This window comes from Serinus canaria, chromosome Z (genome assembly GCF_022539315.1).
Source record: "Serinus canaria isolate serCan28SL12 chromosome Z, serCan2020, whole genome shotgun sequence".
Classification (NCBI taxonomy): Eukaryota; Metazoa; Chordata; class Aves; order Passeriformes; family Fringillidae; genus Serinus; species Serinus canaria.
In genome coordinates this window covers 15,097,592-15,114,753 of record NC_066343.1, presented here as the reverse complement: position 1 = coordinate 15,114,753, position 17,162 = coordinate 15,097,592, and the positions used below count along the sequence as shown (strand labels likewise).

The following is a 17,162-nucleotide window of genomic DNA, read 5'->3' as shown; positions in this document are numbered from 1 at the left end:
TCTTTGTAAAGGGTCAGAACATAGATTTGATTTGACTCAAACATGAAGGATGGTGTGGGAATGATCCTAGGGTCAGATTGGAGTAGGCAGGTGAAGTTTGAGGGGGATCATTGCAGGATTCTCTTAAATTGGAAGATAATTTTAGTTTTGCAGGCTTTTGGAGAAACTATGTGTTGGCTTTTTTTGAACTGAAAGAAACTACATGGTTTGTACGGTTCCAGTGCCATAATTAGAGATAATTACAAGCAAAGTCATTAGCAGAACAAGAGCAGTCAGGATTGAAAGCCATTTGGCTACCATATATGCAGTCAAAAAATTTCCCAAATGTCTTGGAAAAAATGATCCTTCAGGAGCGCAGAAGTGTCACAGAGCCCTTGTAACCCGTCCTGCCAAGTGAAATCCCAAATATTAGCCAGGTAGCAGCAGTGGAGAAGACAAGTGGTGTTCCATGGCAAAGATCCCTGTTCTTGCAATATGAATTTTCGTCTGTGGCCCAGTGCAGAGACATCTCACAGTGATTCTTTGGACTGCTGCTTTGTTTGTCTCCTCATTTCCTTATATTCTTTAATTCTTTAAAATGCCCTTCCTAACTACTGTGAATGGCAGTAGTTAGGAAGGGCATTTTAAAGACAATATTTAAAGAATTTGATTTTGGAAGTAACAGTGTTAAAACGTTGTGTAAGTGTGCCCCATCTTTATGATCCCTTCATTTCAGAATTGTAAGGTAATCATACGGGAATTAAAAGCTTAACATGAGCTCATCTTCCACATGTATTTATTATAAACTACTACTGACCTATATAAGAACTATCTCTGAATGCTTCTTGTTTAAAGCTAAATCTCTTCCTTAAAAATGAAAACTCCATTTGCTGACCAGAAAACAACATGATGGGTAAACAAAGAGAAATGTGATAATGGGGGAGGGGGGCAGTGCCAAAATGATGAGTAAAACAATCTCCACTTTGTTTTTTAATTTGTGTTGTCCTAGGGATTAACTGTTCAAACAAAAGAAATCCCTCAGAGTATTACGACTAACTTGGGAAGTTCAGTTGTTTTTATTGGCTTACTGTCAGATGAAATACAGCAGTTTGGTATGATAAAATGTTCTCTCTAAATCAACCAATACCATGTTTGATGGTCAGTGAAATAACAATGTTGGCCCAAAAATAAAGACAAATGGTGTAAGTACCTAGATGTAAGAGTAACTGCATGAAACATAGACTATGGATAGATTTAGAAAAATATGAACCATTTTATCTGAATACAAAACCTGTAAAATTCATGGAGAGACAAGAAGTAATCCAATGTCAGCTGTACTACTTTGTATATATAACTACATTTCTCCCACATTTGCAAAAGACTTTTTGTGAGACTTTCCTGCCTGGTTCTTGTAGAAGACTAGTATTTTTCTCTTTAAGGATGGTATTTATTTGTTTGTTTGTTATTTATTTATTTTTAATGTTATAGCTAATTAATATCAGCATTTTTCCCCATATAAAACCTGGGGAGAAGCTGGTATGTTCACCTTAACCTCCAGAACTTGCCTAAGAGTGACATCATGCTTGATTTCCACACTCAATGTTTGAATGCTTTGATTTTATAGTAAACCAGTAATTCATACCATGTGTAAGAAAGTAATTTTTAGTATATATGATGGTCTGTGAGTAAAACATTGTCTCTTTTGTTTTCATATAGTGCACTTAAAATTTTATTCTACATATGGCTTTTCAGTTTATTCGGTGTCTTTTGTATTGTGTTCACATGTATCAAAAATAAAATAGTAAGACTATTGCTAGAAGTGATTCAAATTTGCTGATTTTTTTTTTTGAGAAGTGCTCTAACTAGATAAATATACACTATAGAGAAACATGGTAGTGGTTAAACTCTTTTCAGAAAATTATGAGCTGTTCATTCATGTGTTGTAGAGAGGGTGGTGTTTGCGCCGATCATTTTCTTCATATAAACATTTTAGTATTAATAGTTTTCTGGGTTTTTTTTTTTTTTTTTTGGTTTTTATTTCGTTTATGTGTTTAATGTTTAAAAGACAAAGTCTTTTATTGCTCTCATTACTATCACATCCCTTGCAGATACAGAGAGTGATTTATTTTTGACATTGATGGTATTTGTGAGCATCTTCTGCTAATGAGCCAGCCGGGCAATAAAACTTGCAATGCTATTATGTTGGAATCAAATATATTTTCACTAAATAAAAAAGCAAGAATGAAGATATTTTATTTTGAATATGTTTGTAAAATATTAAGCTATGGTAATTTAATGTGGTAGCAAAAGGAATGCTAAGTCTCTAGAGTATAATATACCATATTTATTACAGTGTTGTGCATACTTTGGGATGTTGATGAATTAATACTCAAATTTGCAGAATTAAAGGTAAAAACAATGCTAAAGAAGATGCCATGGGGCCTGGTTTTCATCTTCTGTCATGATGGCTTTGGAAAAATTGTGATAAAGCTTATTTGTATTAGAACTACAGTGTACTTTTATGTATAAATATTATTTAGTTGCATTTTATCTGCAAATTCAACTTCCCATTATATCTTTTTATGCCTATTGGAAGGAATGAATATACAAATCCTTATCAGGAATAGCAGACTGACCAGCAAGTTAGCAATTTAGCAGCTACAGTAGCTTTCTTGTCTCATTTTAAGAAGAGAGACTCTGGAAAATGTGCTGATTGCAGATTGGACCTTGTTATCCAATGTTTGTCTATAAAAAAGAGAAGATGGATGTTCAGAATGTTCCAGAATCTTAATTGTCTTGTTCTGTTTTGACATGGAAGCTGCACTTTGTGATCTCTAAGTCATAAGAGTTACAAGAAAAATGTTAAAAGTGCTGATCCTTTACATCAGGCATACTTGTGGCTTAGTCCCAACCATTTTTAGGAGTAAGATTTCAGATACTATTTGTATCCATTATGCCCCTTGACTAAATTTAAGGTTTCCTTTTAAACATCTACTGGGCCATTCTCTCTTTAGGAATGAGTAACTGCTCTTATCAGACGTCTCCCTGATCAGGTAAACAGGTGATCCCATTTTCTTTTAAATTGACAAACCACACTTGGTGGTCTTACAGTCTGTGTAGCCACCACTTCTTGATATTTAACCTTCAAAACATGTTTTGTTCTGATCAGCTGTCTCTGATCATCAGTGTTTATTGATCCTTATCATAAAGGATAGAAGGTGCTGGAGATGATATTCTAATTGGCACAGCAATTTTTGGTTCAATGTGTTGTGGTAAGCTGTGTGCTTGCAAATTAGAATTTGAAGCCCAGCATATTCACAGAGACCTCTAATACTCACTGTTTAACATTTGTCATGTGCTTTATGCACATGCAGTTTCCATCTGTGTGTGTACTTCCTCAAATAGGTGGGAGATTAATACATTTCTTAGTGTATCCTGTTGCACATAAGAATATCAGAATTACTTCCAGAACTGGATACCAGAATCTGATTTCTGATCTGAGTTATCTGGTACGTTGTTATTTCTGGTAAGTGATCAAGTCAGATATAACATAGTGGCTTCATGGACCAAAACCAGTGCTGTGAAATCTCCACAGCAACTGGTCACAGAGAACTTGAGGATATTCCCTACTATGCTGAGAACATCTCAGTAGCCCTGTCTGAAATTTTAAGGTTTTTGGTTCTTTGATGATTATTCGACTTAAAGGTAGAAAATGAAGAGCAGAATAAATAGTCTTTTTCTTTTTACTTTAGAAACACACTAGTATCTTAGTGAGATTTCTGCCATTACCTCTGTTTCTTTTCAACATAGTCTTAAGTCATGTGGGAAAAAAAGTGAGATAGAAGAGTTTGATGATTTTCATCGTGGTAGAACGAACTCAGGAGTGTGAACAATTGCAAAAAAATCTTTTGGTGTTGAGTAAGTGAATTGAATACATGGCAAATAAAATTCCATGGCAGAAGCATAGAAGAATCATGGCTTCTAGAAAAGAGCCTTAACTTTATGTACACCATGAGGACTGAATTAATATGGCAACAGCATAGAAAGAGCTATTAGAGATACTCTAAATAACTGAAAAATAAAAGGACTTTTCCATATAGTGTCAAGTTAGTGCTTAGTTCAGATCCACAAAGTTCTGATATTCGGAATACTGGGCATAAGTAGGGAAAACTGAATGATTATAATTGTGCCAGGATGAATACATGCTGATCCAGAAGATGAGCATTATGTTCTGTTCTGATGAACCTACTCAGGGACGACGTAGTAGAATTCATCATATTAGGTGCCAGAAAAATCAGGTGATCTGAAAATCTTCCTTAAGTGACATGATTGAATAAAATGGGTCTTTTCAGGTGAAGACATGGGAAAAGGAGAGGGACAGGATGGATGTTGAGCTCTAATAAAAGATCATGTCATGAGGAGAGTTATTAGGGAATTAGTAATTTTCCTGAATACTAGATCTAAGGGCATCAAATAACATTGTGAGATAGTGGAAAACAAACAAAACAAAGATTGTTTTGCATCATGTGTTTGCCATGGGAGGTAGAACCACTGGAGATGTGGTTTTAGGAAGTCTGCAAGTCAAGGTCAGATGGAATCTGAGGAGAGGGCATTCAAGAGAAACGAACAGTAGGTTTTGTTTATCTATCCTCACAAGGTTCCTGCTGTTGGAGAGGAAGGAGATTGGTTTGGTCTCTCAGTGTTAAGGATGGTGTTTGCTCTTGATTCTTGTCTAGAGCACAAGTCATATGAGGAGCAGCTGAGGAATCTGGGGAGGCTCAGCCTGGAGAAAATGAGACTAATGGGGGACCTTCTTATTCTATACAACTTCCTGACAGGAGGTTGTTGGTGAGTTGGGGGTAGGTGCCTTCTTCTAAGTAGCTAGCAACAGGCTAAGAGGAAATGGCCTCAAGTTGTATTGGGGATGCTTAGATTGGATGTTATGGAAAATTTCCTCACTGAAGGAGTTTTCAAGCCCAGGAACTTTCTGCCAAGGGCAGTGGTGGAGTCACCATCCCTGGAGGTATTCAAAGGATGTATAGATGTGGCACTGAAGGACATGAGTTCATGTAGGACTAACCCAGTGGTGGCTTTAATGGCTGATCTTGAAGATTTTTCCCAGCCTAAGTGATTCTCTGATTCTGTTAACCTCCTGTAATGTCAGTACTATGCTGTTGTGAGGTTGCAGACGTTACCACTTTTACTGCATCCTTCAGTTGTGGTATTTATTTGTTTCCCATCATCTTAAGTCTGTCTGTGCATGCCTGGCTTACAGCTCTTTGGAGAAGAATCCTGTTTACCTGGATACCAACTGTAGTAAAAGAAACTTTTTTTTTTTGCTTCCTACTTGAAGCAGTTGAACATAAATTTTCCCTCCTTAATTAGCCAATGTGTCACCAAGTGATGAGAGCCTTCTAGCACACTCTTCATTTGCTCATTGCTATGCAAGGAGTGTACTTCACAAAGTGGTGCCTGTGTTGAATCTGCCCTTGTCCTGGCATTGTTTCCTTGCAACTTCCAGCCAACTCTAATGAGTCAACTTCATTTTGTCTGACTGATTTTTCAGCATTCTGGCTGATGTGGCCGAAGTTAAGGGATTTGGAGTTTTTTGTACTCCTGGCTCTTAGGAGTTGTTTATACAGTAGTGCAGGCTCTACTTTTTTATCAGAGCTTGTTTTTCTTCCCTAAACTTACAGTTCTTTTAAAGCATGTTTTGATCTCTAGAGTCTGGCACACAGGAGGTGTTTTGTCTTAATTTCTCTGACACTTCACTGGATTTAGTTGTTCCATTTTGAAAAGCATGAAGCAGGAACATAAATTCCAGCCATCAGTAAAGGAAAATGCAGAAGGATTTGGAAATGCTTTGAAGAGCAGCTAAAGATGCAGTAACAAATGAGGAGTTTGTATAATAAGTTTCCTGCTTTTGAGAAGGAAGCTATGTGAGGGAACCAATAAATCAAAAGCATAAATGAATATAATTCATGTGCAATTCATGTTTGTATCAGTAGTGAATTCAACCACCAGATCCGTTCTTTGCTTTTAGCAGTAACAAACTTTGTGTTTGAGGTTAGCTACCAGAAAGTCCTTAGTAATTTGCACAACTGAGTTTATTTTTACTCCTTCTTATCTTATCTTTGGATTTAAAACCCCATTAAAAAAAAAAAAAAAAAAAAAAAAAAAGGCATTTTATTTGGGTTTGCAGATTGAAATATTAAGGAAATTACAGCTTTTAGGCAGATGATGCCATCCTGATTTTGCCACTTGGTCTGTACATTCTATAATACAACTTTACCTATTCTACAAAAAAAGTTTCAAAAGTCAGTGTGCTCAATGCTCCCAGGATGGATGAAAATATATATTTGTATAACATAGTGTTATTTTCTAATTTGCTACTGTGAATAAAGTTTTTTTTTTAAATCTATACTTTCAGGCATATAGTGTTGTGTAATGAGTGAACTATTTCTCTTGGAAGTTACTCCTTTATAGAAATTGAATCTACAGGAAGAATTGAACATTTTTTACTGGAAACTAATTTATTTTTTTGTTCACATCATTAAAAGTAAACTAAAACTCCATATTCTTCTGTCAGCTGGATTTCTTAGCTAAACTCTCTTTGAATGACTGTGGTCTCATGAGTGGGTCACATACTTTCTGGAAATTGCACTCCCCATCAGAAACACTGCCCTTGGACAGCCAAGCTAGTAGGGGAGAAATAAGTGAGAATTATGAGATAGACACCTCAGACAGCACTGAACAGACAGTGCTCAAAATCCAAATGCACTCAGTACAAGCTAACAAAATACTTTGCTTTCAGGGTAACCGAATTGTGTTTTGTCTTCTGAAATAATACAGCTTTTAAAAAATTAGTACATTAGCTGTGAATCAGCTAGACGTAGAATATAACATTTTACCTTCTTATTGAGAGAGAACATTGGTAACATAAGAGTATCTGACACACTAAAAGTCAGGTCCCTTCCAAAGGGTTGGCTACACAGGCACTTGCCCAGCAGGTGCACATACGTCCGTGCTCTCAGTGTGAGCTTCTTTTAGCTTTGAATTCATCCCATTCTGCACAATAAGTGTGATAAAAATGGACAGAATATGGTGTTACCTAGTTTTGTTCTTTGAGTAGCCATGCTAGCTTTCTGATTTTTTTCATATTTGCTGTATTTAACTGCCTGAATGAACAACCTTACTGTACATGATAACAGCTGGTCTTGTCTGGGAGTGAAATGATGTTTATTTCTCTTTTTTTTTTTTTCTTTTTTTTTTTTTTTTTTTTAAGCAAATGCATTGTTTGGTGAACAAATAAGGAGAAAAAGGATTGATTCAGCAGTAGCATTCCTTGCCTGTGTTAATATTTGTGAAATAGGTGCTAAATTCTCAGCTTCTGTAACTTGTGCTGTGTGAATTCACCCAGTATTTTCCTTTTCATATCTGCCTGGTTTTCATATAATTTCAACACATCCTTACCCAGCATGTAAGCACTTGAACTTTTGAAGTCTTGCAAGGGAAAGCAGTAATCACAGGAAACATTATATGTTCTTATGATTTTTTCCCTCTAATGAGAACCTTCATCTTCATTCTCAAATTATTTTGCTTGCTGTTAGTTGGATTTTGCATCTGCAGAATGTTTTTTGTCGCTTTTTGTGCTCCATGCACTCAATCCTTTCAGGAAGGAAGAGGTGATGTTGTTCTGAAGGCACATGAAGGAGACTGTCACATCAGGATAGTGACACAGGGAATTAAAACACTGATAAGTATGGTAGATACTACAGGAAACAGACCAATGGTTAAATCCTCCAGAACAGAAGTAATTTTGAAAATAATGGTGTGTATTGATCATTCAGTAAATTCTAATGTGTTAATGGAAGAAACTGTCATAAGCGAAATTGATTCTTACAAATTGTATCAAGTGATGAATTCTGGGAACTCAGGGACTGCAAATCTAATGCAGTCAGGCATCTTTTTAGGCTCACATGAACTAAAAATGTGGTTATAAAAGTCATTTAGCATACTACCAAACACAGATATTTAAAATATCAGTGAATTTATTTAATCTGCAAGGAAGCAGCAATGGCATTATATTGTTGTGGGTCTGTGTGCTTTTATGATTTTACAGTAAGAAATATTTCTAGATCTTTGCAATTCTTAAGTTTCTGACAGGATCCAAATTGGCTGGAAAACTAAAGAAAATATTTGTTTACTTTTCCTTTTAGAATTTAGGTGGAATTAAGCTGATGATACATGTAGTTAATTCCATTATTTTAGACAGCCCTCTTTCTGAGCATAAAATCAGATAATTTTAGTTGACCTGACAGTGTACTTTCACTAAAAACTTGGTACTGTCTTCTGTAAGTGGTTACAGCAAGTGACAGCTCCTGAGCATGGTGGCACTGGGTGAATATTTTCCATTTAGAAAATGACATTGTTGGAAATTAAAATTAACAACATCATTTCACATAAGAAATGCTTTCCTCTTTCTGCAAGGTTGAAAGTTGAGTTGCTCTACCTCAGTCAGCAAGTGCTGTCATTTGTGGAATTATTATCATTTGGACCTAGCTACAGGGTTGAGCAGCCTGAGCAGGTCTTTGCACTTGAAGGGCTAGAAGGCCTCCCAGCAAGCCTGATTAAGCGGCAGCATAATTCACCAAAATGTGTAGGAGCAAAGAGCTCCTTCCAAGCACTGCCTCAGCCCCTGTGAATGTTCTACCATATGTGACAGAATTAATGCACAGGTCATGTAAGACCTTGAACTTAAATTTCTACTATCTCTAAAAAGAAAAGTGTTCTGATGTCTACCCCCCGCCATGGTTCTGACATTTAATGGTTTTGTGGCATTTGAGGGACATTCTTTTAGTATATGTTACCTTTTTTGTTGCGGTGTGAAGCAATATCCTGTCCCTCAGGGGTGCCAACTTCTTCCTTTCGCTCCCCCTTGCCCTCTTCCTAACTGCTTTCTGTCAAGTTCCACATTCCAGTAAGGGTGTTGTGTGATTGGCAGAAGTTCAAAAGATGCTTCTTAGACCTGGGGTCGTTGGCCTGTCCAGGTGTCATTGTCCCCTGAGACCCTCCCCTCCCACCTGGTTGGTGGCTCACCTATCCTCTCCCTCCCCCCTCCCTGTGGGCTTAAAAGACACAGAGACCATGTGGTCCTTATTCTGTTGGAGCTGTTACCGAGATTCTGAGCTTTGTGACCCTGGAATAAAACTCTGGATTTAACCCTCCGGTGGAATCCGCTCCCTTTCCCTCTTCACCATCGCCTGAACCTTTTCCACTAGAGGTAAACTGAGTTTCTACAATGCCTGAACTTGCTCCGAGTGCCTAACTGTGACTTCCAGCCAGCTAAAGGTGTCTCTGAGGTGAAACACCACAGCTGCTGCCTTTGGTCCAGAGCACTAGGTCCGGATGAGCCCAGGCACGCTCCACCCAGCAATATTGAGATTATATTCCAATACTTTTTTTTCTGCTCTTCTAAATAGTAATTGAAACAACACTCAGCTCCATTGGAGGTCAAAAATTACTTTCAATTTAGAAATTTTATCTTACATTTTCAGCACACCAGGTTAAAAATGTGCATACCAATGCTCTCAGAAATACTGTAATTTAAAAATAATGCTGATTCGGTGAACCATGATTTTTTATTCATTCATTATGCATATTCCCATCCTGTATGCTGCTAATAGATGTTGGATTGCTCTCTGAAGTTGTGAACACTTTCTGTATTTGTGTGATTAAACCTGGTTTTATACTCAAATGTTATAAATACAGTGGTAACCAACATAACTAGCCTATGAGTATATCTGGTGTGCTGCATCCAGGAGTTTCATAGATTTAATTTTCATTATGATTGTCATAGAAGTTGTCATTCAAATCCACATAGCTATGACAAAAGTGAATACAAGTAATAAAGCTTGATATTTAAGGGGTGTGGGGGAAAGAATAGTGTTTACAGAAGACCAAACATGTCTGAACTGTCATCAAAATGTATACCTATACCATACCATATTTTGAAATATTCCTAGGTAATAATATTTATACTTAAAATTCCCCAAAATTGAATACACTTTAAGTCTTAACTCCTTGGGATTTTAAATCAGCTGTTGTAAGCATTATTCTTCTGTGATTCTTTTCCTTATTAGCAGCTTGAGTAGATTCACAGCCTTTAAACCATGTTATTTACAAGAACTCTTACCACTTAGCTGGGTGCATTTACTGTTAGTTAAGGTGCTTTTATTTACCATAGTTGTGCAGTTACATGCTGACAGATCTGATCTCTTTTATTTAATTAATCATAAAGTGGGTTTTACGTCAGGATTATATTCACGGAGTCTAAACAAAAATCCCAACCAGACAAAAAATAGACAATGTTTCAGTACTTCACAGTCCAGAGACTGTGAAGACAGAAACCCTTTTAAATGATGATGAGTCATAAGGCCGGCTCCATTTCCAAAAACATTCTTTTGTACTTCAGCACAGAACAAGATAAACTAGGTTATACTTAAGTGACCATTAAAATAATTTGACTTGCATTCTTAAAAAGACCAGAAAAAAACCTTGCAGCCTTTTCTTACATATTTACATTTGTGTATTTTTTCAGTCACTGTAAATAGTTTGCTTAGAATAGTGCTGTAAATCACTACTAAAATATTTACTGAAATTTGCAAAATTAAACAGGTAGTAATTGAACCTTGGAGACTATTTTATGCTTTAGTGAACATGATATCAAATGTAATATAAAATTATCATGGAAAAATACTATTTCAAAGCACTGTATGCATGTAAACAGCATTAGTGTTGAATCCTAGATTATAAATAGTGAATAAATAAGAATTTTCATTAGCACAGTAACAGGTAACTTGCCATGTTTCCTCCAGAAGGATTAGTACAGAAAATGTCTCTGTTGCTTGTTCAAGTAAAATTGCAAATTCCCTGACTTGTCATTTTAGCACACAGCCTCATTTTCTACCAGTACCTGGCCAAGGGGCTGCATCTCCTTCTCTAAACTTCGTCTCCTTTATTTAGCTGCCTGTTGAATAGTCAGCTTAAATTTTGAAGTGTACTGTGATGGAGTTGAAAGTTGATGTCACAGCCTCGTAATGGCATTGTTGCCTTAGCAATAGCCCTGTAGAAAAGTAGAAAAATACAGAAAACTTAACTTGAAAAATATGTGTGTGCTGTTGGAGGAAAAAGGGGATGATACAAAAACTAGAAGTTAAAGTAATAATTGAAACAGAAAATTTGAGCAAGGTGATCCAGTGTGCTAGTGTTTAACTATTGCCAGTATTTAGAAAAGAGCAGTCCCTGGCTGCCTGGACACCTCAGTCATGTGATTTGGTAGGGCAGGAAAAGCTGCTGGTACTTCCATTGAGCTTCTCATATTGGCTCTTAGAGCAGGAAGACTCATTACATAGGGAAGTATCCCGAACATGCTGAAACAGCAGATGTGCCACACATGTGAGAGGCTTCTAAAAAGGGAACGGAAGGGGATGTGGGATTTTAGGTTTCTCCCTTTTAAAACAGTGCTGTTTTCAGAAAAAAAATGATTCTTTAGTTATTTCTAAATTTATCTGAGTTGACAGGTTTCCAACAAGAGTGCAAAACTCTCTCAAGACCACTTCACGTATCCATAGTGCCCTTTAGACTTTAAGCCAAGACTGCTGTCTGCAGATCTGCTCTTGCATCACATAGTGCAGGAGCCCTCTTTTGAAAAACATCACATCAATTGCTTGTCTGCCTTTGCTGACAGAGCAGATGTTATGTATAGTGATGGCTGGGCCATATGGCTGATGAGGGTGCCCTTGAACATACTTAAAAGCACAAGCACAGGGAAGATGTGTTTCCAAGAGTATGGATTTTATCAGCCCAGGCTTGATCCTAAAGGCAAAGCTGACATTAACAGCCAGTGCAGTAGGAGCAGCTCTGTAGGTGATTTGTCTTGAGGACCCAGCACACATTCAATGTATATTTCAGGGTGTTTTGTCTGGACTAACTTCAGCCTGGTGCCATGGAGTGAATGCCTGTCAGCAGTCCTGGGTGTAACTGCTGGCTTGGCTTGATCCAAAAGGAATTTGGTTCATGCTTTGACATACCTGTGATGGGAATCCAGGTACAGCTGGTGTGGAAGGATGGAAGTCTGGCATCAAACTGGTCCAAACTAAGAAGTGAATGTGGACAAACACCTTGACTCCATCAGTAAACTGGAAATTTGGGTGCCTGTACTCCAGAATTATTCTTCCCAGAGCAGCATGAAAGAGGCTGCAGCGCCTGGGCTGCTACCATTTGGTCTGAGTCTAGGCTTGAGATGATTTCCCCAGAACTCTGCACAGTTCTGTACTCAAAGTCCTTTTACTCTCTTTTTTTTTTAGTTACAAGTAACTACACTTTGAATACAGAAAAGCCCATTGTTGCACTGCTTTAAAAAAATCTTGACTTTTCATAGATGCCATAGTTTTTTTTCTCTTGCAAAGAGAAAAGTGCTTTTAAAAGGTATCTTTTGTGTAAGTTTCAAAACCCACTAATATTGACAGTAAGGTATGCTACACTCTTAAGAGCAAAACTTTGGTATGGACATATTTTGAAATTGTCTAGAATTCATTAGTTTTCAGATCTAAACAAAAGTACAATCCTGTGTACAGGGTCTATTTATGAAAATTACAGAATACCTTCCATTATTCAGAACTGGTTTCATCTCCTGACTGTTGCTGCTTCTAAAAATATTTTCTGTGGTGCAGTATGAAAAATGGTACTTTAAATTCCAGTAAGGGCTTTTTGCCTTGTAGCTAGTCTTTTTTATTTGTTCTATTGATGTGTCTGTCATGATGATATTAAAAAGACTTTCACTAACTAGCACCTAATTTTCTATGTGAATTTAGGCCACTGAGCATTTGGGACCTGGGGGCTTACAGGTCCCTTTAGTGTAATAGTCATTGTTTACTATGATTTTTTTGTACATCAGAACTATGTTCTTTCAGATGTATAATTTTAGCATACACAGTACATGGCAGTATTCTTGGATTTGAAACTTCAGCTGCCTGAGGGAGTTTACATCTCTTTCTGGTGGGCTTGATGGTGGTTGAAATTGAAGCAGTAATAATACAAATAATAGGTGCCATGAAGGAAACCTAAATAGTTTGCTCGCAGGCATGGTAATGGTAGCATTTGTGGTAAGAATAACATGAGTCTTCTTGTGGGTTTACAGTGGTGCTAGGGCCTCAAAGAAAACAAATCCTGGGGATTGCTTCTAGTCAAGATACTTTTCTGTTAATTACATATCCAAAATTTATTTTTACAAGACTGACTGATTTCTCTGTGCTTACATTTCTCCATCTCTTAATTCAAAATAACCAGTATTCACTTTGAGAAAAACTTCAAATAATTCAATAGATTGAACTGCCAGATAGGTTTATGCAAGATATGCTTTACATCATGACAGTGCTGGGGTAAACATTGTAGAATATATCTGATGGCAATTAAAATTGTGACACTTGATCACTGCTTGCATGAAATATAATGTACATCAGTGTCTCAGCAGCTGTTACGTGAGTGTGCACTTTAGCGTAGGATAGGATGTATTTACCTTGTGTGTTACTATTGTAAGGATTTCTTAATTAAGCTTAATTTCTTACAGGAAGTACTGAAACAGCTACAAGGAAGTATTGAAGATGAGGCAATGGCATCTTCTGGACAAATTGACTTACTGGAACGACTTAAAGGTAAATCTAGAATTATGTTTTAAGTAGGTTCATTTCTTTGTCCATTGTTTTTAGTTTGGTATAAAATTTTTGAAGTAATTTGTATCTTCTTTTCAGTGCTGACCTTGATAATAGTCTCCATTTATACTTTTGCTACTATAACTCTAGAATTTCATATTAATTGCATTTGCTATAACTCATATTTCTTTCTTCAGAAAAAAAAGTTAATGTTGGTGTAGTTCCATCAATTTTCTATATCCTGCCCACTTCATGTCATATTACTGGAATAGTTTCTGTCAGTCTGCAAATGTATGCCCCCTTCCCTATAGCATGTGCTGGAATGTGTATATCCCATTTTATCGGACGTGCCAGCAAGCCCAGACCACTAACTCCCTGTATACATCCATCATCCCTGCCTCTGACCCAGAAATTTCATAGGGATGTCTATGTTTAAGATCCCTGTGATGAACAGGGTATTCATCTATTGCATGGTAGTGAAACATTTGCAGGATCTCTGGAAAAGACATTGTTAGGAAGTGCGCCACAATGTAATTCGCATGATGATTATGCAAAATTCTGCCCATTTCTTATGTCCTCTGGGAAAGTGGCAGGCAGGCTTTTGTTGGGTACTGTTCTGATTGCCAGGATTGTAGTTTGGCCATCTGCTCAGATAACTGCTGTTCTCCAAGTCCACCATATCCATTGTTTTTGTTCACAGTATTTTTGTTGCATTTCTGTGCAAAATGCTTCTATAAAAAACCACATGGATTTGTTCAGAAAGTAAGAAATTAAGATAGAAATGATCTTTTAAGTTTGTGCTACTGAACCTTCAGCTCTGAAAAATATTTGCTGTTTATTATCCAGAATTGAATTTGGAAAGCACCAGCTTCGCTGGGGTGAAGTTAAGGACAAAGATGTCCGTGCGTTCATATGGGAGCCGGGAAGGGTCCGTGTCGAGCCGCTCAGGGGAGTGCAGTCCAGTCCCCATGGGGTCATTTCCAAGAAGAGGCTTTATGAATGGAAGCAGAGAAAGCACTGGTTACCTAGAAGAGCTAGAAAAAGAGAGGTAAATTTATTTGTTTATTCCTCCAGTATGGATTGACTTCTCATTTTAATGTGGAAGTTTACTGACACACCTATCACCTAGTATTTAGCTGTCATGAATATGGTTTGGATCAGTGGTGTATTTACCTGTCACTTATCTTGACAGGGAAGAAACCAGGAATCTACATTTTATTTATATGCACTTGCTGAATAATATTTTTCAACATCATGAAGTATCATTCAGTTTCTACTGTTTCTTCATATGTGCATTTCATTATTACTCTGTTGGCTGAAGGGTTTTTTTTATTTTGATAAGCAGGTTGTCACTGTCTGAAATATGTTTAAATGGCAAGGAGCATTCTAACCACCTCCATATCTCCTCACCACTGTTGATAAATGCTGAAGCTGTAACAATGTGATGGTGAAATAGTTTTCTCCCTTTTGCAAATGGTTATTAAGCACCATAATGGTTTCTCAATTCTTTACTATTAGCAGACATTAGCCTAGTGACTTTACTCTCTCAGCAAATGTATCAGCTAAAAAAAGTACGTGTTCTTATCTTCAAGGTGTTGTTCCCATCTGGCATTTTGATTAAAATCCTGGAATTTCTTTTCTTGAAGGCAGTGGTACCCATTTATAGGAAGAAGATACTTTCAGGTCATAATACAGAATTGTACCACTTATCAGTCACTTACAAAGGAAATGCAAAGTAAGAGACATGCTGCTGTTTCCACTGAAGTCATCTTTATTTCTTAAAATGAATCTGACTGAAATACCAGATATTTTCAGAAGCCCATCTGCAAGACAGGGTTTCCTAATGATTTGGTCCTACTTAATGGGTGGGATATCAAGCTGTGGGCTGCAAAACCAAATAACCTGGAACACAGTATTTTATGCCTAGTATACATTAACAAGCAAAAAAATCCAATTTGAAGTTGAAATAGAAAAGCTTTGTGGGTAATTAATAAGTGCTTTGTGGATAGCCCTCTAGAAACCCCTCCTGTAAAGGATTTTCTCTGAAGATCAGCAAAATTTTTGCAGCCAAGACCTGAAAGGACGATGCTTTTTTTCCAAGATCTAGGTCCCTGATTTTTTTGGTCTTAGCAGCAGAATGAAAGTAACTTCCCGTGGGTCCATAGTGTGAGCCTGTTCTAGCAGCCACTCTATTTTTTACCTTCTCTGAGCCAGAACCACCACTAATGACACTTGTTCCGTTGCATAAAATGTAGATTCCCGAGGAGCTGTATAAGAATATTTCGGAGTTTGGAAACTATCTACTTGTTCATCTCAGTCTTCAAGAGTCTGATGTGTCTGTTATTTACTGTTTTAACAAACTGTGCATTTGTTTATATTCTTCCAGTGCTGTGTTTTACTACAGATGATGCTAAAATCTTTAAAAACTGTTGGAACTTCCAGTGAACTTCTGCTCACTTGGAACAAGCAGCATTTATAGCGGCCAGAGTTCTTTAAGCTGATTAGCACCTCTGATTTATGGTCTATGATCCTTCCCCATCCAGGTGGATTCTGAGGTGGTAGTTTTTAGGACATTTTTCTTGGCAGTGAAGACAACTTAGGCAGTGAACCAGTCTGTGTTCCAAATAACACTGGAGAAAAGGGATGAGGATGTTTTAATTTCCGAGTACCTTAGACACTGTTACTGTCATAGCTGATGGGGTAAATATTTGTGCCGTGGAGAAGATGGATGTATGGAGGCATGGCCAGATCGCGTCGGGCTTCATTATTAGTGAAATGACAGATAATCCAAAACTGCTCTGTTCTTTAAGCTGTTTCAGGGTACATGTGGAAGCATGTAGGGCATTGATAAGAATCCTGGGTAGAAAAATGAATCAAAACTTGGTGGGGGGTATAGGACTGTGCATCTAAAATCACTACCATTTCTAAAAGAAAATTAAATTCTTCTTTTCCTGTGTTTTGTGTATGGACTTGTTTGGCATATTTATTAAATTTCTGTGTATCCAACTGTATATATTTACTAATCAATTTCTGATTTTTGCACTTAAACAGACTTTCAAGAACTTGTTGAACTTGACAAGCCTAAAATAATTTAGAATAAAATAACACTTTGCAGACATATGCAGCAGGAGACCATTTCCATTCAGTATTTTAACACGCTGGCACAATACATGCTATTTGTGGGCAACAGTGTTTGTGGGAGGACTAATTGATGCATTTAAATATTTACAGCAATTCAGTGGGCACCTGGCATCCAGTCAGGGTCAACCCACTGCACTTGACTGAAGGTGAACTTCTGAGAGGAAGACAGTTTATCAGTTGATTTGCCTACCAGAATAAGCATTAAATTATAGGCACGTATCTAATTTGCTTGGCTCTCCTCTAATTCTAAAGTTTAAAAAACCAAAGAGGAAAAAAAAACCAAGAGAAAAATGGGCAGTGGCCACACTGTGCTTTTAAATAGCCAGTTTA

At 37.2% G+C, this 17,162-nt stretch overlaps 1 protein-coding gene across 3 annotated transcripts in view; it reads left to right on the top strand.

The window, feature by feature from the left end:
• The window catches only part of APC (APC regulator of WNT signaling pathway), a 93,692-nt gene that overhangs the window by 34,104 nt on the left and 42,426 nt on the right, over positions 1–17,162 (top strand). For all 3 annotated transcript variants that reach the window (XM_050987204.1, XM_030237245.2, XM_030237244.2), the window contains exons 3-4: positions 13,610–13,694; positions 14,538–14,739. In XM_050987204.1, the coding sequence (XP_050843161.1) occupies positions 13,610–13,694; positions 14,538–14,739 (287 nt within the window). The remainder of the gene's footprint in view (positions 1–13,609; positions 13,695–14,537; positions 14,740–17,162) is intronic.